Source organism: Astatotilapia calliptera, chromosome 16, assembly GCF_964374335.1.
Source record: "Astatotilapia calliptera chromosome 16, fAstCal68.1, whole genome shotgun sequence".
In the NCBI taxonomy this organism is placed as follows: Eukaryota; Metazoa; Chordata; class Actinopteri; order Cichliformes; family Cichlidae; genus Astatotilapia; species Astatotilapia calliptera.
The window spans coordinates 5,302,020-5,325,046 of NC_137437.1; the positions used below are offsets into that span (position 1 = coordinate 5,302,020).

At 42.3% G+C, this 23,027-nt stretch overlaps 1 protein-coding gene across 3 annotated transcripts; it reads left to right on the top strand.

Moving 5' to 3' along the window:
* The first annotated feature begins 9,755 nt into the window (after positions 1 to 9,755).
* Positions 9,756 to 21,899, top strand: LOC113008370 (interleukin-1 receptor type 2-like). Of its 3 annotated transcripts, none has more exons than XM_080291098.1 (9): positions 9,756 to 9,861; positions 16,298 to 16,375; positions 16,805 to 17,057; positions 17,575 to 17,767; positions 18,174 to 18,342; positions 19,991 to 20,053; positions 20,232 to 20,364; positions 20,468 to 20,622; positions 21,567 to 21,899. In XM_080291098.1, the coding sequence occupies exons 1-9, from the start codon at positions 9,771 to 9,773 to the stop codon at positions 21,596 to 21,598; spliced, it is 1,167 nt and encodes a 388-aa protein (XP_080147224.1). In that variant the 5' UTR covers positions 9,756 to 9,770; the 3' UTR covers positions 21,599 to 21,899. The 3 variants fall into 3 exon arrangements, with proteins under 3 accessions (XP_080147224.1, XP_026001520.2, XP_026001519.2); XM_026145735.2 differs by lacking the exon at positions 9,756 to 9,861 and adding an exon at positions 14,768 to 15,018; XM_026145734.2 differs by lacking the exon at positions 9,756 to 9,861 and adding an exon at positions 15,960 to 16,174.
* The last annotated feature ends 1,128 nt before the right edge of the window (positions 21,900 to 23,027 follow it).

Genomic DNA, 23,027 nt, shown 5'->3' on the forward strand with positions numbered 1-23,027 from the left:
AGGCTCACATGATGTGAAGGCATTCAAACAGGTCAATAGATGTTTGCCTGGCCTGTCATCTGCAGTGTTTTTGTGTAGAGGGACTTCTTCCTCTTTGTTTTTCAGTTTGCAGAGGACATGGAGCTCTTTTTAAAAGCATGTGCTGATGAGCAGGGACTACAGGTCAATGCGATGTTTGACATTTAATGGACAGATGAAGGTAATGGCTGTTTGTTTGTGTTTTTTATGTGTTGTTTGCTTTTCAGTGTACAGAATTCCAGTTAAACTTATTAGTGTGAATGCTTGAAAAGCATTCACAGTATTGTTCTTCTAATCTTTATTAGTGTGAATGCTTGAAAAGCATTCACAGTATTGTTATTCGAATCTTTATTATTATTATTCTATTTTATTATTATCTATTCCGTACGTTTTTTGAAAGCCTACTCCTTCAAAACCGTTCAACTTAGAAAAACCATTCAAACATCGTTAGATTCCTATTATTTTGGACAACATTGCTTGTATTTTTCTCATTTTTAACATTTATATTTTTAATTTTATTCAACTTTATTCAACCAAAATTTCCCATGTATTTCAATGGGGAGACCCTTCAAATTCTCATTCAACTTACTCATTTTTAAACTCTTACTACTTCAACATACGTTCACATAGAGCCACCATTCAAACTTTAAAACGAAGACAAGACATTCAACTATTCAACTTGTATTTATCTTTTCAATATCTATTATACTTTTTCTTCAGTTCCAGTTTAAGTTTCATGATGTTTTTTCACCCGTTTCAGAGTTTATAATGGGTGTGTATGGGACGGAATGTTGGGGCTAGAGTGAGGCAGCTCAACTGCTAGAGTGAGAGGAGCAAAAAAATTAATCTTAAAATCTTTTTTAAAACTGCTGCTGTGTCCGCAGCGTTTGCTCTACAGGTATGATTTTACCCTCAAAACGTAGCCATGGCTGTCCTCTTTCATCCAATGTGTTTACTATTGTACTAGGTGTTATGGTTCTTTCATAAATGTCACCAATGCACAGCCTCCTCCCTCCAACTCTTCCATAGACTCTAATGTTAAAATGGCTCAGAAGGTTCGTTTGAAAATCAGAAGAGCATGGTGTCTTTCCACTGTCACCACGTCCATATAATAAGCTCCACAGGCATGAAAACTGAGAATTCAGTAGACTAGAAGCTGCTGTCACTCACGGTGAAAGAATTTTGTCAATACGACTTTTACTTTTCATTTGGGAACGATTTGTTTCGGCCTGACTTTTCTGTTCATTTTAAGCAGCAAAAGTGAGGCGCATGTCTGTGTACGTGTGTATGGAGCCATTGGGTGCGGTCACTATAGCAACCAGGCTCACACCTGCCTGCTTAACGAGCTCTCTCTGCCACTCTGCCAAGATTCATCTTAAACACTTCTCTTTCAACTGCTGCTGTGTCCACAGTGTTAAAGCCATCATTTTACCCTCAAAACGTCGCCATCGTTGTTCTTTTTCCAACATCTTGTCTTTCAAAGCTCAGAGATGTAAACTTTTTAAACTGTGTGGGTCCAAGTGGAGGGATCACATTTTAGTCATTCAGTGATTCAAAGAATATGACCTTTTAATATTCTTTCAGATGTTTTCTGACTCTAAATGTTCTTTTCTCATTTCTTAGGTTTTTCTAATTTACAATTTAAAAATTTTCAGCTTTTTTCCAACTTCTTCTTCTGTGTAACCTTCAGCTTTTAGCAGTTCAGCACTGTTGTTTTCAGGTTAAATTCAGGTTGTTGTTTTTTTTTTTTTTTATCTCATTCAAAATTTTTAACTCAAAATTCAGCAATTAATTCATTTCAGTGCATACATTCAGATTCAAGCATTCACACTGCAGTTTCTTCAGAAAATGCACTTTCTAGTTCTATTTTATTATTATTCTGTATTCCGTACGTTTTTTGTAATCTATCTCCTTCAAAACCGTTCAACTTAGAAAAACCATTCAAACACCGTTAGATTCCTATTCTTTTGGACAACATTGCTTCTATTTTTCTCATTTTTAACATTTATATTTTTAATTTTATTCAACTTTTTTCAACAAAAATTTATAATGTATTTCAATGGGGAGACCCTTCAAATTCTCATTCAACTTCCTCCTCTTTAAACTGTATCTACTTCCACATACATTGACATAGAGCCACCATTCAAACTTTAAAACGAAGACAAGACATTCAACTATTGAACTTGTATTTATCTTTTCAATATCTATTATACTTTTTCTTCAGTTCCAGTTTAAGTTTCATGATGTTTTTTCACCCGTTTCAAAGTTTATAATGGGTGTGTATGGGACGGAATGTTGGGGCTAGAGTGAGACAGCTCAACTGCTAGAGTGAGAGGAGCAAAAAAATTAATCTTAAAATCTTTTTTAAAACTGCTGCTGTGTCCGCAGCGTTTGCTCTACAGGTATGATTTTACCCTCAAAACGTAGCCATGGCTGTCCTCTTTCATCCAATGTGTTTACTATTGTCCTAGGTGTTATGGTTCTTTCGTAAATGTCACCAATGCACAGCCTCCTCCCTCCAACTCTTCCATAGACTCTAATGTTAAAATGGCTCAGAAGGTTCGTTTGAAAATCAGAAGAGCATGGTGTCTTTACACTGTCACCACGTCCATATAATAAACTCCACAGGCATGAAAACTGAGAATTTGGTAGACTAGACATGGCTGTCGCTCACGGTGAAAGAATTTTGTCAATACGACTTTTACTTTTCATTTGGGAACGATTTGTTTCGGCCTGACTTTTCTGTTCATTTTAAGCAGCAAAAGTGAGGCGCATGTCTGTGTACGTGTGTATGGAGCCATTGGGTGCAGTCACTATAGCAACCAGGCTCACACCTGCCTGCTTAACGAGCTCTGCCTGCCACTGTACCAAGATTCATCTTAAGCACTTCTCTTTCAACTGCTGCTGTGTCCACAGTGTTACAGCCATCATTTTACCCTCAAAATGTCGCCATTATTGTTCTCTTTCCAACACAGTGTCTTTCAAAGCTCAGACATTTAAACTTTTTAAACTGTGTGGATCAAAGTGGAGGGATCACATTTTCTTCATTCAGTGATTCAAAGAATATGACCTTTTAATATTCATTCAGATGTTTTCTGACTCTAAATGTTCTTTTCTCATTTCTTAGGTTTTTCTAATTTACATTTAAAACATTTTCAGCTTTTTTCCAACTCCTCCTTCTGTGTAACCTTCAGCTTTTAGCAGTTCAGCACCTTTGTTTTCAGGTTAAATTCGTTTTTTTTTTGTTTTTTTTTAAATCTCATTCAATATTTTTAACTCAAAATTCAGCAATTAATTCATTTCAGTGCATACATTCAGATTCAAGCATTCACACTGCAGTTTCTTCAGAAAATGCACTTTCTAGTTATAAAATGTTGTTCACTTGTTTCCATACTTGTAGTAAAGAATTTAAGTGTAAATGTAACAGCATTGTTTATACTTGTAACTTCAGAGTAAAAAGCTTATTGTTGATATTAACATTAATGTATTATCCTGTAATCAATATTTTTTTTATACATTTTGCGCATTAACCCTCTGATCTCTATCCTGGCCATTTGGGGCCACTTCACTTCTTTTTTTGGGGGGAGTTTTTTTTTACTATAATAATGGATTGGATTTATATAGCGCTTTTCAAGGCACCCAAAGCGCTTTACAATGCCACTATTCATTCACTCTCACACACTGGTGGAGGCAAGCTACAGTTTTAGTCACAGCTGCCCAGGGGCAGACTGACAGAAGGGAGGCTAACACCAGTGGTAGGGTAAAGTGTCTTGCCCAAGGACACAACAACCAGGGATCGAACCAGCGACCTTCCGGTTACAGATGCGCTTCCCAACCCCCTGAGCCATGGTCGCACTACTACACTGCAGTGGACCAAAAGAATGACACAGGTTTGATCTTAAGGATCTAATAGTTGTGTGTGTTTGTGCATGACATTGCAAACACGTATTTGCAAGATAGACTGGAATAAATTATGATGCATCAAATATTGCACAGGCTGCAGTGAATTGTTGTTGATACAGGTTATTGAGCTTTGAGTTTCCCAATCAAACTTAGCTTTGACACACAACATTTCATAACAAGATACCATAGCTGGGGCGGCAGCATCTCTGCTGGGGACAGGAAGAGACTGAACAGGGTGATCCGAAGGGCCAGCTCTGTTCTAGGATGCCCTCTGGACCCAGTGGAGGTGGTGAGTGACAGGAGAACGGCGGCTAAGCTGTCATCCCTGATGGACAACATCTCCCACCCCATGCAGCACTGACCCCTGTGACAGCACTGAGCAGCTCCTTCAGTGGGAGACTGCGGCACCCACGGTGTGGGACGGAGAGATTTCGCAGGTCTTTCCTCCCCACTGCTGTCAGACTCCATAATAAAGACTTTAACTGATCAAGCACACACATCCATACATATGCAATAATACTAAGTGCAATAATCCTTTCTGTCATCGTTGTATTTTTACTCAGTTGTATATAGTATTTGTATTTGTATTCTATTTTTATCTTATTGTATATTTATTTTATTTTATTCTACTGTATATAGTATTCTATTCTGTACAGCTGTGTACTGTATTTATTCTTATTGTATTCTAATTTTTGCCTCATAACTTTTGCACTGTCCACTTCCTGCTGTGACAAAACAAATTTCCCACGTGTGGGACTAATAAAGGTTATCTTATCTTATCTTATCTTAAAACTGTAGAATTAATGATAACTGGTGCTGGAAATGCTAGCACTTGATGCAGTGTTTTGATTCTGCTGCCACTCGTAGCTACAATGCAATGCGTGAAAGTCACGTGGTCTGTCGATCTCTATAGGCCAACCACTCAGCCCACACAACCTCCCAGCAGGACCAGCAGGTGGCACCTGTGCTCTGTGGCAGGGGCAGACCTCTGTCACCCACAGTCTGTGTCCTCCTAACAAACACTGTGTACAGGTGAAGCCCAAAACCCCACCATGCCCCCACCACCACTCTCCCCCGTGACTATAGTATCATATGTCTATAAATTTGTTATTATAAGTACATCTCTGCATAACATTGCATCCATATTAACATTAACGAAAACAAAAGAAAAACGAAAGAAATATAGATTCAATTAAAACAAAGAATAACTTTATTAACATTTTTATTTTAGTCTGTAACAGAAAATATTTCATGTGCTTATAGTAGTACTGCAACTCTCTAAACTACTACAACACTTAAAGTAAATCAATTTGCCTGAAATAAAAAAAAAAAACTCATTTAAACTATAAACATCTTTTGACCGACTTGAACCGATTTTGATTCTGAAAAATAAAATTAGATTTAAATCGATCAGCAACATTAACTACTCAGTAGTCTCCCACCGTAGTCACAGTGACGCCAAGCGCTGCAAATGCTTGGTCATATTTTCATCACTGGATTTAAATCTTACTGGTATTAATGGTAGAGACCAGCAGGGGCGGATCTACGGTGGTGGCATAGGGCAGTATGTGCTAGGGGTGGGTTTTTATAATCGATTCATCGATTAAAATCGATTCTGGCTTGGATAACGTAAAATCGATTCATTAAAATCCTGAATCGATTTTTTAATATAAATTTATTTTGTCCGAAATGCCAGAATCTCTGGTGACATCTCACAAAATTTCAAGAACCACCAAACAGTAAATGAGAGCAGGTACAGGGATTCTGCACATAGACTTAAACACACAGCGCGACCCGCGGATCAGAATCAGTTAGATGTCGCCTTTCTCACGGTCGGGGCTGAAAGCCGACAGCTCGCTGATCCGGGTCCGCGCTTTGTGTTCACGCCCTTTATGCGCTGATTCTAAAGCTGTTAGTTTGATCTCTCTCCAAACAATATTGACCGAACCAGCAGCAAAAGAAGATCCAAACGCTTCACATAAACATCGTCATGAATTCACTCTGACTTTTACTGTTTTGCTTCCACCGCGATGCGCAGCTCTCTCCCTCCCCCTCTCTCGAACAGTTTCGCTTTCTTCATTATTCGCTTGCTTGTTACGCACAAGTCTACTGTTGTTTACAGCGCTGTCAGCTGCTGTTTTTTTCCCTTTTACATTCTTCCGAAAAGAAAACCTCATTTCTGCTGTTCAATACTGAACAAATTTAAACTTTTTAATATTATTCAAAATGCAAAATGCTTAGCCGTGTGTCTAATAAAACCGCTGTAACGTCAGAGGTAATGTTCATTAATTAATGGTTTTCTTTCGTTTTTGATGTACTGCAGAATATTTTTATAAAATCCCAGGCCAGGAAAACCTTCATGTTTTTCTGTGTTTTATCCTCAGCTACTTTGACACAAAGGCATCTGCTGTGATGCTCACACCTTGGATAAAGTCTTGCGAGTGTCAGCTTCCTTTTTATAGATACAAAAATATGTAAATGTTCTGATCTGAATTATACTTCTGACTGTCAAAATTTCCCAGATTTAAATCGAATCGAATCGAATTAAATCGAATCGTGGATCGAATCGATTTGGGACCTTGTGAATCGGAATTGAATCGATTCTAGAAATCAGTGACGATACCCAGCCCTAGTATGTGCCACCCTGGTCGATGCTTTGAGGAGGTCCAGCTACAGTTAACATTGGATATGTCATGATCCTGGGCCATGTTGGCCCAGTATTCTTAGTTCTCATGTGTCTTTGTATTCAGTTCCCTGTTTAGGCCATGTTTCCTGAGTTGCTCTGTTGTGTTGTTCCCTGAGTGCTTTCCCTTTGTGACTCTCACCCCCTGTGTGCCCCTCTGTGTATTCATGAGCCCTCGTCCCCTTTCGTGTTTATTCCGTGTCTCCCCTGCCCGTTATGTTGGTGTTCTACTCGTGCTCTCTCTCCTCCTGTCTGAACCTCTGTACTTCCTGTTTCACCTCTCCCGTCAGTGTTGTGTTCACTCCTGCCATGTCTCGTGATTATTATCAGTGTCACCTGTGTTCCCCATGTGCTCCCACTCCGCTTGTTAACCCTTGGTGTATTTATGTCTGCGTCTCCCTCAGTTCTGTGTCGCGTTCTCCCTCATGCTGCGTGGATTTCCCTGCCTTTTGAGTTCATCCCTTGAGTCCGTGAGTTTTTGCGATTGGGTCCTCATCCTGCCTGCCACGCAGCGAGCCATGACAGGATATGAATGATAAAACTGAATATATTGCATAACGTTACCTCTGGTAATCCCCGGCTGGTAAAAACCTCTGGAGAATCACCAGCCTGCTGCTCCAACATCAATGCTTTGCTCCTCCAACCTTTCCCAGCCCTCTGGTGCCCCCTGCTGCATATGAATGGTACCAGTCAAACCCTGGCTGCATTAGCAGCAGGTGTGTGTGCATTTGCATGTTTACAGGTTGAGTGTGTGTTGAGATGTTCTCCACACATTTCAGAGCTCCCAACACTTTTATTAGAAAACGACAGCATGCTGCCAGCATTTCTCCTGCTTTGGAAGCCATGAGAAGTTTGGGTGTGGGTCTGACCCTTTCACTCCTTTGATTTTTTCCTCCTCCGTTTTTTGCCTTTTCGTCACGTATGTCTTTGTACGGAGCTGCCGTGCTCTCCGTCGTTTCGTACATAACTCTTTTTGGGGCAAAAAAAATTGCAGGTATGGATTAAGGTATGGTGTTCATCTGAACAATAGACTGGACTGGACTCATAACTCAGACGCCCTCTACAGGAAAGGGCAGAGCAGGCTGTACCTGCTGCGGAGACTCAGGTCGTTTGGGGTGGAGGGCCCACTCCTGAAGACCTTCTATGACTCTGTTGTGGCTTCTGCTATCTTTTATGGTGTGGTCTGCTGGGGCGGCAGCATCTCTGCTGGGGACAGGAAGAGACTGAACAGGGTGATCCGAAGGGCCAGCTCTGTTCTAGGATGCCCTCTGGACCCAGTGGAGGTGGTGAGTGACAGGAGAACGGCGGCTAAGCTGTCATCCCTGATGGACAACATCTCCCACCCCATGCAGCAGACTGTGACAGCACTGAGCAGCTCCTTCAGTGGGAGACTGCGGCACCCACGGTGTGGGACGGAGAGATTTCGCAGGTCTTTCCTCCCCACTGCTGTCAGACTCCATAATAAAGACTTTAACTGATCAAGCACACACATCCATACATATGCAATAATACTAAGTGCAATAATCCTTTCTGTCATCGTTGTATTTTTACTCAGTTGTATATAGTATTTGTATTTGTATTCTATTTTTATCTTATTGTATATTTATTTTATTTTATTCTACTGTATATAGTATTTTATTTTATTCTATTCTGTACAGTTGTGTACTGTATTTATTCTTATTGTATTCTAATTTTTACCTCATAACTTTTGCACTGTCCACTTCCTGCTGTGACAAAACAAATTTCCCACGTGTGGGACTAATAAAGGTTATCTTATCTTATCTTAGCCAAAATATTAACTCTCAAAAAAAAAATTCAAAGCTTCAGCTGCAGCACACACAGCAACAAACACTGTTAGTAAACGTGTCCTGGAGTTTATGCAGGTGCAGAAAGTGCTGCTGCTTTAAGTCATCCGAACAGCTTCCAGATCCCTGGAAAACACCTGCACATGCGAGGTATGGATCGGGTAGACTCGATTTGTACGTGTCGCTACCAATGACTGTATAAAAGTCTTTTAAACAGTCATTGCTGTGTCCCTGAATTGGGACACAGCTATAGTGAGACAGGGCCGAATTTTTTTGGACAGGAAGTGATGTCATCACAGGCTTACCCAGACAAATAAAGTTACTTTTAAGTAAAACTAAGGGAAACGAGCCAGTTCTTCTAGACTTTAAAAATCACAATTGTCAAGATGTATTAAACACAAAAAACAGTCTCAAATAATTGCCTATAGGGCAGCACAGCCTTAGACAACAGTAGGACTGCAGGCAGTTACAGCACACAGTTTTGCCTCGTGCTAGTCTTCAGACATGCTTGCATGTGATAGGAGAAACAAATATTTACAAAGAGTTCCATTTATTAAACTTAAAACTTATTAAAACTTCACACATCGGATTGGGTGCTTTTGATTGTGGTCCCCTTGGACCCCAAAACATTTGGATTTTTAAAGCACTAATCAAAGTAGAAATGGAAAGCAATAATGTGACATCATTGGGAACAAACTGACTGACAATACTTCAGCGGTCTGTGCTCACCCCAGTTGCCAAGATGAAGGTTAAAATAATAAGTAAAGCAGTTTTTTTTCTCCAACGCTGGCAGAGTCAGGCAGTGACTGACTGCAGCCATACCACCCTGAGCATGCCCGATCTCGCAAGCTAAGCAGGGTTGGGCTTGGTTAGTAGTTGAATGAGAGACCACCTGGGAATACCAGGCGCTGTGGCTCAGGTGGTAGAGCCGATCACCTACTAATTGGAAGGTTGGTGGTTCGATTCCTGGTTTCCCCTGCATGCCAAATATCCTTGGGCAAGATACTAACCCCAAATTGCTCTCCGATGCATCCATCTGTAGGGATGGGTATCGAAAACCGGTTCTTGTTGAGAACCGGTTCCCACTGTTTCAATTCCTTGGAATCGTTTGCCATTTTTGCCATTTTTGCAAACGATTCCCTTATCGATTCCAGTCGCCCCGAATGACGTCACCACGTTGCGGAGCGTCATTTACCTGGCAGGAAACATGGCGCCTAAGCGGCTCAAACGCTCAAAAGTTTGATTATACTTTATGAGAACCGATGACAACAGGGCAACTTGCAAAGTAGATATTTCATTTAAGGGAGGAAACACTACGAATATGCAAAAGCATTTGCTCACAAAACACGCGATGACCTTAAATGAATGTCGTGTTTTTAATTCCACTCCGGACTCGTGACTCTCCCAGCAGCAGCGGTAACGTTTGCACGCCCTCTTCCGTTAATGCGGCAGGTAAATAATCAACTAACAGTGCATATTATGTTAGCGCGATCTGCCTTATTACAAGACCTGCCATTACTGTACATGTAGGTGACCATGATGAGAGAGACAGAGTCTGTGTCATGGTCCTGGGTCGTGCGACCCAGTGTTTTGTGTTTAGTCTGTTTTGATGTTTATTGATTGTTTAGGTTCATTTAGTTATTCCAGCTCATTTGTAATTATATTACCCTTGTATATAGCTTCCCTTGCCCTTCATGTGTTTATGTCCGTGTGTCTTGTGTTGTCAAGTTCATGCTGTCGCTTCTGTCATCTTCCCCTGTACTGAGTCTCCCTGGTTCGTGCGTCTATCTGTCATGAGTCATGTCTGCATGGTTATGTTTAGTTCATGTTGAAGGAAATTGCCGTCCCGGGTTTCCTCCGTGGCGTGAGCGATAAGCAGAGTTCTGTCCTTTCCTTCTAAGATTCCTAATTATTTAAAGTAACACTCAGGTATGCCGTTCAGCTGGGTTAGTTACAGCGCCGGGAGCAGCTTGGGAGAACAAGGAAACACAGACTGCTTCAGGTTGCCTTCCCAAATCAACTCAAAGGTTTATTTGATACACAGCAGTTTATATAGAGAAAAAAAGGTTCGTGTGTCAGCTTTCCCAGTTCAAACCGGTACAGACCAAATAAGGAAACGTCTTCCTGCCTTCTGAGCAAAGTATCCCTTGTGTAGTTTATCAGTTCAGCTACAATTTATGATCATCCCAGCAAAATACACTCCTAGACATAAAATACAGAGTTCTTTCATTAGTGAATTCTGAAACAAACCACCTAGCCTTTAACGAGCCTTTTCCAGGAGATAAAGAAAAAGGGAGGATGGGAGTAAGGAAGTGGTCTCATCTCTGTGGTGTTTTCGACCTTGAGGTACCAGCTTGTGAGTCTTACACATTAATTCTTGGGTCACAGAGAAAGAGAAAAACAACTAGTAGATTGGCCTTATTGAGTAACAGTTTTCCTGTATAAAACAATATCCTGTAAATGCTTACCGTGGTATCAAAATATCATAACACATGTCATGTCTAATCTCCATGTTTCCTGTTTTACTTTGAAAGTCTGTATTGAATGTCAGTGTATTCAGTTTCACTCCTCCTGTCGTTAAGTTCATGTATATCAGCTGCGTTCCCATGTGTGGCCACTTCCCCTGATCATCCCTCATGTGTATTTAGTCTCTGTGTTTCTTACAGTCTGTGTTGCGTCGTCTGTGTTCCCACCCTCCATGTTTCCATGCCCAGTCTGTTGTATTCTAAGTCATAGCCTTACCTTAGTTCATTTCCAGTTTAGGTTTCTGTTTTAGTTATTGCTTTTGTGCTGCCCTTATTCTTGTTTGTTTCTCTTGCGTTACCAGCCACAATAAAAGGCTCGCTTTTGTTTAAAGTTCACTCCCGTCTGCTCACTTGTGTTCGCACCTGGGTCCACCACACACACCACCGCACGGTCTGTCACAGCGCACCGTGACAGTACGACGCGACCATGTCGGACCCAGCGACACAAGAGAGGGAGATCCTCCAGACGGTGGAGTCGCTATGTGGTAAATGGCTGCGGTGCTCCGGAGAGGAGGAACGGGAGGAGTTAGCCCGCCAAGCGGGAGTATGCGTGTCTGTGTTTCCCTGGCTATGGGAGGCACTACACCCGCTGATCACTGACTTTCTCATCACCGCTCTCCAACTCTGTCCGCAGCCACGGCTGCCTAGTGTGCGGGCGGTGCCGCCAGAGCCCTGCTGTTGTCCCATTTCCCCGCTGCTTCGCGAGCCAGAAGCAGTTGCGGTTGGAACGGTGAGGCTCGCCACCGACACACCCTCCGCTCGCGCCCCGTCGGCTTCCGCGTCTTCACCGCGGCCTGGCCGCACGGCGTGGCACACGGAGACGACGGAGGCCATAGACTTTGGCGAGGAAGAGCGGCAGCAGGTGTTACGGGCTTATCGGGAGGACGAGCTCCGGTGGAAGCCCTGGCTCATCCCGGAGGAGGACCTCTCACCTGCTGCACAGCCTACCAGCCGCTCGCCGTCTCCAATCCGCTTAGACTTTACTTCGCCTGCCTCATTTCTGGCAAGGATGGCCTCCGATACTGTCTCTAATGATCATGTTTTACCTTCAGTTTGTGTAAATTTGGAATCATGTTCTTTTGTTTCTTCTAACTCATTTCAGGATGGGGTGTTGGTTGGGAGCACTACTGATTTAGTAAGCTCCCAGTCTGCACCACCACTGGCAGCCACTGCTCTATCAGACACTGCGTTAGCTGCACTTCCATTCATAGATGACTCAGAGTCTCTGTCTAAATCAACTTCTGGTGGGGGGCTAGCTGGGGAATGCAGGCCTGAGACTGCCAAATACCAGGCCGAGCCGCATGATTCCTGTCAGTCAGAGCGTAATGAGGCTTCAATCCCCTCTGACAGCACCACTTTTGTTTCATTTGTGCCTAATATGTTCTCTGCTAAAGCTAATGGCTCTGTCAAACCAATCACAGAAAAGTTCATTCAGACTCTTGGCGTTAACCTAGTGCCAGCCATCCCATCAGAACTAAGTGTAACTGCTGTATCTGTAAGCACAGACTCTGATCAGGTTACAAGTCCACCACATGACTTCAAAATGGACGTGAATGAGTCTTCTTTACCCAGTTGTGCCGACTTAATGGAGGTCCAGGAACCTAGCCATGAACTGATTAACCATGTTTCCATGAACGGTTCAGTTATACACGCAGCTCATGTGGTCGAACTAGCCCCTTTGGTGACTGAAACCCTGTCACAGGTGAAGACTGTCACAGGAAAACAACGTGACGTTTCCTTAGAGGAAATGAACTGTTCTGAGAGCCTTGGGGGTCCAACTTTTGAACAGGGGTTTTTCTTAACAGTTAACTCGCTTGCTAGGGATGGCGAAACTTCCGCTGGAGCTGATGCTGAGACCGTTACGGACTCTGGGCAATATTACAGGGTAGATGCTGCCTGTGTGACCAAGATTAATCTATGTAATCCTGGTGAGGGTGAGGCAGCCAATCTGAGTTTGTGTTTTTCTGCCTCTGAGTGTAAAGAACCAAAGACTGGGAATAAAGACACTGACTTTGTGTGTGGGAAGGAAAATGACTCGTGTGATGTTACATTAAACTTCCCAGAGAGTCAGCGGCATCTTTCTTCTGCCAGGGTAACGGCTCAGTCCCCTGTTCAGCTCTCTGTTTTGCCAGGGGTCTCCATCACTGCTCATCCTGCACCTGTAGCTGGATGCCTGGGTGTGCCACCTCGGCACCTCGCAGCACCCCCGCTGCTTCATGCCTCGTCAGCTGGAGGGCCCGAGGAGCCCATTCAGCCTCAAGCCTCGTCAGCTGGAGGGTCCGAGGAGCCCGTTCAGCCTCACGCCATGTCAGCTGGAGGGCCCGAGGAGCCCATCCGGCCTCACGCCACGTCAGCTGGAGGGCCCGAGGAGCCCATCCGGCCTCACGCCACGTCAGCTGGGGGGCCCGAGGAGCCCATCCGGCCTCAAGCCACGTCAGCTGGGGGGCCCGAGCCGCCCATCCAGCCACCTTCTGCTCCTGCTTCGCCTGCCCCAGCCTCTGCTTCTGCTACGCCTGGTCCAGCCTCTGCCTCTGCTACGCCTGGTCCAGCTTCGGCTTCTGCTCCTACTTCGCCTGGCCCAGCCTCAGCGCCTGCTTCGCCGTCGCCTGGTCCAGCCTCTGCCGCAGCTCCTGCTTCGCCGTCGCCTGGTCCGGCTCCGTCACCTGTGGCTGCCACGCCACCGCCTGGTCCTACCTCGACTGGTCCTGTGCCCACCGGGCCTCGGCCAGTACGCCTGACACTGGAGGACCGCCGCTGCCTTCCGCGCGGCCGGCCCCCTGAGCTGCTCCGCCGTCCCCTTCGCCGCCACCGTTGCCTTCCGCACGGCTGGCCTCCTGACCGGCTCTGTCACCTGTGGCGCCCGCCTGGTCGCCCCCCCGACTGTATGACCCTTGAACTCTTGTGCCCGCGCGTTCCGGGTCGGCCTCCCGAACTGCACAGCCACTGCCTCTCACATGGACAGCCTCCTGATGGGAGATGGCGTGGCCTGTTGGGTTGCCAACCCCCGGGTCGGCCGCCTGAACTCGTAAACTGTGGGCTGGTGTGTTGCCGCCCTCCGGGCCGACCCCCTGAACTATGTTTGGACTTTTGTCACATGCTCCAGTGTTTTCTGTTGGCTGTTTTTTTCTTGTTCTGGTCCCTCCGTCCTGGTCCCCCGCCGCCCGCCCGGGCTCGGTGGTCTGTTTCTTTTGGTTTGGGGCTGTCTGGAGCCAGCCCTTGGTGGGGGGGTGGTGTCATGGTCCTGGGTCGTGCGACCCAGTGTTTTGTGTTTAGTCTGTTTTGATGTTTATTGATTGTTTAGGTTCATTTAGTTATTCCAGCTCATTTGTAATTATATTACCCTTGTATATAGCCTCCCTTGCCCTTCATGTGTTTATGTCCGTGTGTCTTGTGTTGTCAAGTTCATGCTGTCGCTTCTGTCATCTTCCCCTGTACTGAGTCTCCCTGGTTCGTGCGTCTATCTGTCATGAGTCATGTCTGCATGGTTATGTTTAGTTCATGTCATGTCTAATCTCCATGTTTCCTGTTTTACTTTGAAAGTCTGTATTGAATGTCAGTGTATTCAGTTTCACTCCTCCTGTCGTTAAGTTCATGTATATCAGCTGCGTTCCCATGTGTGGCCACTTCCCCTGATCATCCCTCATGTGTATTTAGTCTCTGTGTTTCTTACAGTCTGTGTTGCGTCGTCTGTGTTCCCACCCTCCATGTTTCCATGCCCAGTCTGTTGTATTCTAAGTCATAGCCTTACCTTAGTTCATTTCCAGTTTAGGTTTCTGTTTTAGTTATTGCTTTTGTGCTGCCCTTATTCTTGTTTGTTTCTCTTGCGTTACCAGCCACAATAAAAGGCTCGCTTTTGTTTAAAGTTCACTCCCGTCTGCTCACTTGTGTTCGCACCTGGGTCCACCACACACACCACCGCACGGTCTGTCACAGCGCACCGTGACAGTCTGGCTCAGATGCTGGGAGTTCTCGCTGCAGTCTGCCGGCAGCGTCTCCTTTCAGGCAGGATAGACGAATGTCACAGAGCAGTGACTCAGTTTGTGGTCAAAGGCTTGCACCCGTTTGCCACAGCAGATGATTTTTGGTAAGTGAATGTGTTTAATTGTAGGCAGGGACATTACTGGATATTCTTGTGTAATTGCCACAGAACAATTTATGTTATACTTTGTTATTGCTACAGAAGAATATTTATTTTATTATTTTACATTTACAATTTTTTTTTCCTGGGGACCCTGTGACACCCCATTGAAGAGCCGTAGGCTGGATCTCTGAAGCTCTCACTGTTGGGTTTGTAAGGCCATGTTACTCCTAAGTTTCTATCTTGTTCAAAGAGAAGATATAAAACAAAGTTCTAAGCTAATCGACCTTAGTGTTCTCCTTTTTAAAAAAAAAAAAAAAAAAAAAAAGAATCGATAAGAGAATCGATAAAGAATCGAATCGTTAAACAGAATCGAAAATGGAATCGGAATCGTTAAAATCTTATCAATACCCATCCCTATCCATCGGAGTGTGAATGTTAGTTATAAAGCACTAAGAAAAATGTGCTTGAGAATGGGTGAATGCACAAGTTGTGTAAAGTGCTTTAAGTGCTCAGATGAGTAGAAAAACGCTATATAAGAACCAGTCCATTTACCATAATTGGAAGGTTGGTGGTTCGATCCTTGGCTTCCCTAGTTTGCATGCCAAATATTCTTAGGCAAGATAATAACCCCAAGTTGCCCTCCGATGCATTCATTGGAGTGTGAATGTTTATTAGTTTCCACTTGAGTTTAGAAGTGCTTCTATGAATGGGTGAATGAGGCATGTTGTATACAGTGCTTTGAGTACTGCGGGAGCGTAGAAAAGCGCTATATAAGAATCAGTCCATTTACCATGATAATTGTTTGGTTGGAGACTTTGTATTTTCCAGTTTACACTTGAAACTTTCTCTCTGGGCTGCACTGCAGTTGAGGAAACTTTGCATTGTTAGTTTCAGTCTACTTTTCTTTACAAGACAGTTTCCTTCTTCCAGCAACGCCTAAAATTGCAAAGTTCTGTTTCCACTCAAAGAGCATTATGTAGCATTTGAGGTTTATATAAACAACTCCTCAAACGCAACAACACAAGTCACTCATGAGGAATGAGGAGGGAGGAAGCTAGATCGTGAGAGAAAGAGAAAGGGAGAAGCAAGCAGAGGAAAAATCTGAGGCAGAGTAAAGTCGTTAATTTCTGCTGATCATTGATGGGTTTTAAAGGCTCTGGTAAGTTGTTGCTTTCACTGCATAAAATTTTCCAGTTGTTGCCTGACTGCTATTTTATGATGTTTATATACTTTCTAGCATGAATGCTGTGTTGTAAATGTTTTGTATCTGTGTGTTTTTCAGCCATGGACTTAAGTCTAGTTCTGGTAAGCTTTGTGTTTTTCTTCGGGCTGTGTGGAATATGTAGAGGATCTGAAGAGGGTGAGTAACACTATTTTACACACACACACACACACACACACACACACACACACACACACACACACACACACACACACACACACACACACACTGAACACATTAACAAATTTTTAAATGTTTCTGTAAATTTATCATATGTCATGTTTTTGCCAAGCTGCAGTTTGAGCCACTAGCATGATCTGAAGTATTTTATTGGCCTCTTGTGGCCAGGGATAGAATTACAACAACACTGATTTTTAACTCTGCTTGGGAAAGTTCAAGTAAAAACACATGGAGCAGGAAATATGTCACATCTCAGTTCAGTTCAGTTCAATTCAATTAATTTCAAACAAATAACAACATTATATTTGACTTTGAAATGTTTGATTTCTCAGCAATAAAAGGTTAAATAACTATTTTCTCTATTCCACACTTACATGTATGTTGCAGAGAACTGTACTGACTACAAACTCCAGTTTGAGAGGGTTTTCTCTGTTCCTGGAGATGTGGCTATGCTGAGAAGCACACTGGTGTCCTCAGAAGTCTTTGATTTCAAAACTGTCCCGTACAACATCACGTGGTACAACTCGGTGTCAGGCCAAGAAATCAGCAGTCAGACTGGTCACATCCTGGTGCACGAGGAGACTCTGTGGATTCTCAATGTAACCATGAATGACAGTGGGGATTATGTGACCATACTGAGGTAGGAAGCACTAGTAGAAGTAGAAATATTAGAAATGAGTAGAACACAGTATTAATTTACACCTTACACAACTCATCGAACTGCCTCCATGATCTATCAGTAATCACAGTGAACACAGAGTGGTTTATGGCTTTTACTGTATTGGAAATTATAATAGGAGAATGACGAAACCGCCCACATCTCAGTACTTTCAAACACTTTTATTCCGATTGCCGTTCACACACGGGCTGCAGCTTTGCAGCTTGCAGCCACACACTCCAACAACAACAACCGGATTCCGCTCAGGTGTGTCCGCCTCCCGTGCAGCGGCACTGCTGCAATATTATCTATCCCCAACACAGAATTAGATTTAGATTTTCAAAATCTAAGATCAAGATCCCTTACAATTCCAACAAATTTAATATTAATATTGTTTGATTTTTGACTGTGGAGAAGGTCAAACAATGACCGTCACTGCCAGGGCGAGTGTGCCCAATTATCTATTCATTTATAATATTTCTGCTTAATTTCCCAACAGGACTCCTTCCCACTGCTACAGGGAGGCCAGCCGACTGGTGGTGGATGAAAGACCTACAGGAGAATGTGGAAGGCCGAGGAAAGCTTATCAGCAACTTACAAAAGGAGTCACTGACAATCTGAACTGCCCTCTGAAGAACGAAATGAATAAGCTGAACAGCTACAACATCTCTTCCTCCATCAAGTGGTACAGAGTGAGTTCTCCAGAATTGTTGTTGAGTGCTGCATGAAACCTAATGGTTTTAATGGAGAGACTGCACAGTAGCTGCAGCCTCAACTATTTACTACCACTATTCCAACTTCTATCAATACCAGGAATGTATTGAAACTCTGGGGAGATACGAGTGTTTAAAAATTGCAATTTGACTGACAGCAGATCCCAGTCTCGGTGTGTTTGTGTGCGTGCCCTTTAATTTTGTGGAAGGGAAACAAACAGTTTAATAATATTAAAAATCATGGAACTCTTTAAATGTCTATCTGAACAGATTAGGAGCATCAAAACTATCCCAGTGGCTGTAAACTGTTCTCCAATTTAAATAGTTAACATTTTTCTTCATGCATTGTTAATTTGAAAAAAGACTTATGCGTTTCTCCCTCTAGGGTTGTGACCCCATAGAGGACGGAACAGGCAGCTATGAGTACTGGGGTACCAGACTGAAAATTACCAGTGTGGACCTTCAACACAAAGGCACCTATACCTGTACTCTGACATTCACCCTGGGTGGCATCAAAGGATCTGTGTCAGAGACTATTAGCGCAGAGGTCAAAGGTGAGATTGTAGATTAAGAGAAACACTGAAATGAAGTGAGGGGGCTATGAAGTGGATGAAGTGTGGAAGGGCAGTTGGTCCAGATGACATACTTTTGTATGCTAGGAGAGGAACTTTGGCTCTGAATGACGTAGTCAGGAATGGTGAAGAAGTATGTGAGGACAACGAGACAGTGGTGCGGGGCGCATTCGAAGTGATAGAAGGTGTTTAAGGTGGGGGTGGGACCAGGGATTGACCATGCTGTTTGCGATAGTAATGGACAGGCTGAAGATGAGGTCAGACAGGATTATGATGATGTGAATTATGATGTTTGCAGACCTGTAGTGAGAGCAGGGAGCAGGTGGAAGACAACCTAGAGCAATGGAAGTATTGACTGGAGGGAAGATAATGATAATGGCGGTTTGGAGATGGTGGCAATGATAAAGAGACAGGAGGCCGAGCTGGGGGATTTGAAGATCTATATAGGTTTATACTGGGTGTGACAAAAATGATTAAGATTAGCATTGAACATATCAGAGAGGCTGCTAATGTTAACAGTTTGGAGATAAATGTAAAGAGGAAAGGCTGGGATGGTTTGGACGCATGCAGAGGAGGGAAAGGGGCTATGTTAGACATATAATGCTGAGGATGAGCATCCAGGCAGGAGGAAAAGAGGTAGAACACAGAGAAGATTCATGGATGTAGTGAAGGAGGGCATGTGGAGGGTGGGTGTGACAGAAAGGGGCAATAGGGATAGGGCGAGATAGAGGCAGATGATCTGCTGTGGCGCCCCATGAAGGGAGCAGCTGAAAAAAGAGGAAGAAGACAACAGAGTGATTTTTTTTGTCCATATGTAAAGATGAATTATAAAATAACAGTGATGATACAATAAGTAACTGTATAGATGTGCACAATGCTCTTCAGTCATAAAGCTGGTATTTCCGAGCACTCAACTTGGTTTTCATTTACTTGGGTTTGACTGTGTCATAATTATCCCCCGCTAAGCTTCATGTAGCTTATAGGTTAGCACCTAGATACCTCAAATTATGATTCACAGATTCACTTAGTGAAAATTGTTATGTTATATCTTGAACAAGCATGTGGCACAAGACGGGGAAATACAAAACAAAAACTGTGTTTGCCTTGGGCTACACAAGATAAAGACCTCGTCAGGAGCCCCCACACAGCTGAGAAGGGCAGCTGTGTCTTTGTTCTGTTATTCAAGCAAGGTTTATGTTTGACTGCTAACTGACCGTGATATCCACTTCAGTTAGTCAGGCATATACAGTAACGCCCTCAAACACAAACAAAACAGAACAGAACAGCTCCCAAACACTTGCAAGCGAGCTGAGGTATCGTGACTTCTATACTGAGCGCAGTTGAAAGGACAGAATCACGGTTGCCCAACACATCCCAGCCCAAAGGCCTCAAAGACTATCTTGACACTACTGTACGTTGACAAAAATCCGGTGAAAAAAGCATAATCGCTTCATTTTAACAATAAAAATAATAACAGAAAAAGAAACATCAGTTGTGTTAGTAATAATGGTTTCTTAGGTTTGCTTACTGTAAAACTGTGAAAGAGAAATATGATTCAATTTCCATTATATCTTTGTGATTATTCAACCTCTACTGTAAGATACACAGTATTTGATGTTCTCTGTTTCAGGGGATTACTCTTTGGTTCCACAAGTGCATGAACCCTCCAATGATGTAATCAAAGCACAGAGCGGTAAGTCCTCTAAGATCTTCTGAGAAATGTGGTGTTCTGTTGATTTCATATTTATGTATCTCAGGCTTCATTTAGGCCAACATATTGGGTTGAAAGTCACAGACTTCTGCAGGGAGAGTAAATGCTAAATATACAGTTTCATGTTTATACTGAGTCACTGTTTTGCGCATGTTTTCAGGGTACAACTTCAGTAAAAGGTGCCTGGTGTTTGTGCCGGGTGTTGGGAAGCCTATCGTTGATATTTATTGGTTGGACAAAGATGGATTCTTTGAGACTAACACCTCTCACCGTGTACACATGTTAGAACAGCGGTCAGTACCTTAAATCTCCATCAATTTGTTTTATTTGCTTACTTTTGAGAACGTTGAGACTTTTGGGAATTTTAGGACGATCTCATCTCATTGTCTTCAACAGTTTGCTGCCCCAAGATGGCTCCAGTAAAGGTGCGTGGTTAGAGACCTGGCTGATATTTTCTGAGCTGAAGGAGGAGGACTTCAACATAAACTACACCTGCCATGTGTACAGTGACAGGGGCTTTCCTGAAAGATATTTCAGTCTGCAACCAGCAGGTAAAAACATATCTCACCTAATGTTGCTTACTAACCTTGAGGACTAGTGTATGTTCTCCCAATCAGTTAATCAAGTAATCTTTTCTCTAAAATATGAAAAAGAAAGAAGTCAAACTGACTGGTCAGTAGGTGGTGATTTCTCTTATACCAAACAGAGCTTCAGAGCAGCTTAGGACTGCAGTGCAAGTTACCATGGCGATGTACTCCAGTAAGAAGCGAACCTTCGTAACAGTGAAAAACCTGGATTTGAGCTTAGTGAAGTTACCTCACTAAACTCAAACCATGCTTTGTGTAACAGTCCTCAAAGTGTGAACGAGCACAATGTAAAAAAAACTTTTTGAATAACATCCAGTCAGTGAAAAAATTATTAACATTTAATCCACCAAAGCATTTCTATTAACTTCTTTTATTCATGTTGACTAGTTTTATATTATTTCACATGGGATAACTTTATTACCATGACAACAGATGTTCAAGGTAAATAAACTCCCAGTCAGACTAATCACAGGTCTCAGCACAACGAACTTTTAACTACAAAATATTAAAGAAGTCTATATCCAAAACATTATCTGTAGAAGATATTTATAAACTGTTACAAAGAGTTATGATTATTGTTTAAGCTTTTTATTTATTTAGTTTATTTCATCACTGCAGTCGGCACGCTTTGAAAGGACCAACCTGAATTGGACTGCAAGTCTTTGTTCAAAGTGATAATAAGACAGGAAAAATGTTAGCATAATTTAAACATCTATTTAATATCAATAATTACACCAGATGCAACATTTTCATTAAGGGAATTGTGCCAGCTTTGAATGATCTTTTTTATGAAACTGAAAAATAAAATAAACTAAAGGGAAAACTGTTGTAAAGTAAATCAAATGTTACATTTTTAAGGTTCACTCGCTTTTTTGACATTTAATTCTCTTGGTTGTTCATCTCCCCAGATTCAAACATCACCGTTGTAACTGGTGCCTGACTGTAACGCACAGTAACCAAACTGATGCATCAGCAAAGTACTCCATCTTTATCAGGTTTGCCTGTAAAATCCACTTATAATGGCTGCTAATCAGCAAATGAATAATTTTATGTTAATTATTGAGGTTGTAGTTTGCAGTGGGGATTTACTGGAATGAATTAACCAAATATAAACAATGTTTTCTTTGTAACGTGGGAAAAATGTAATAGAGCTGTTGTGTTGTACTGCACAAGATATTACTACTGCAATCAGTGTCCTATATATATATATATATATATATATATATATATATATATATATATATATATATATATATATATATATATATATATATATATATATATATATATATATATATATATATATATATATATATATATATATATATATATATATATATATATATATATATATATATATATATATATGCAAATGCAATAAATATTCTGAGCGTGTTGTGTTAATTTACAAACCTTTATATCTACACATTTAAACGGCAAACCTAGCTATCCTAAAAGAAAGTGGTTTGAGAAAATCTTCAAGGTGACCTGAATGTTTGACTTAGTGCAATGTACCAGTCATGATGTTTTGTTGCTATAAGTTAAGGTTTTCATAGGTGGTAGTGAGACAATCTTTCTTATGTGTAGTCACACCTGAAAAGGAATTGATATTACAGGGCCATCGTTACATGTGTTATGAAAATTATCACTGAACACTTGGACATTTGCTGGGTTAATGAAGTCCACTGAGCAGGTTGGGGAGGAGAGGATGTTGTCTAAGCTAACATCCATCATGGACAGCCCCTCCCACCCCCTGCATGAGACTGTACGAGCACTGAGCAGCTCGTTCGACAGTAGACGTTTACACCCACGGTGTAGGAAGGAGCGCTACCAACAGGTCATTCTTACCAACAGCTGTCAGACTCTGTAACACAGTTTAACAATTTTTTGGTTATCTTACTCATCAGCTTGTTTGTTCACTGTACATGCATACGAACTTCAGTTGCTTATGTGTATAGGACCACTTTGTGTCTTGCATTTATATTTTATATCCCTCTTGCTATAAGATCTGTGTAACCACCAAATTTTCTTATTTGTGGGATAATAAAGGTTTATTCTATTCTATTACCAAGGTGAGCTGACTCTGATGTAATATCTGTCCTGCTGTCCACATCATCCTCCACATGAGAGACCCTGCAAACCCGTCATCGTTCGGCAGGATGTGACACAGAGCAGTGGGCAAACAGACCCAAACATTTCACAGGAAAAGGTTTTCGAGTGGGATCTACGGAAACTTGTTTTCACCATTTTAAAAAAAATTCCAACCATAATATTTGGGGTTATTAGCTCACAATTCCTTGTTAGGTGTCTCACAATTTTTACTTAACCCCTAAGTTTTAGCTAGTAAATTGAAATTTTGAAGTCCCTAA

Coding starts and splice junctions, on each gene's coding strand:
- LOC113008370 (XM_080291098.1), top strand. CDS start 9,771: ATGAATGTCGTGTTTTTAATTCCACTCCGGACTCGTGACTCTCCCAGC. Junction 16,376..16,804: donor ATGTAGAGGATCTGAAGAGG/GTGAGTAACACT, acceptor TGTATGTTGCAG/AGAACTGTACTGACTACAAA. Junction 17,058..17,574: donor GATTATGTGACCATACTGAG/GTAGGAAGCACT, acceptor ATTTCCCAACAG/GACTCCTTCCCACTGCTACA.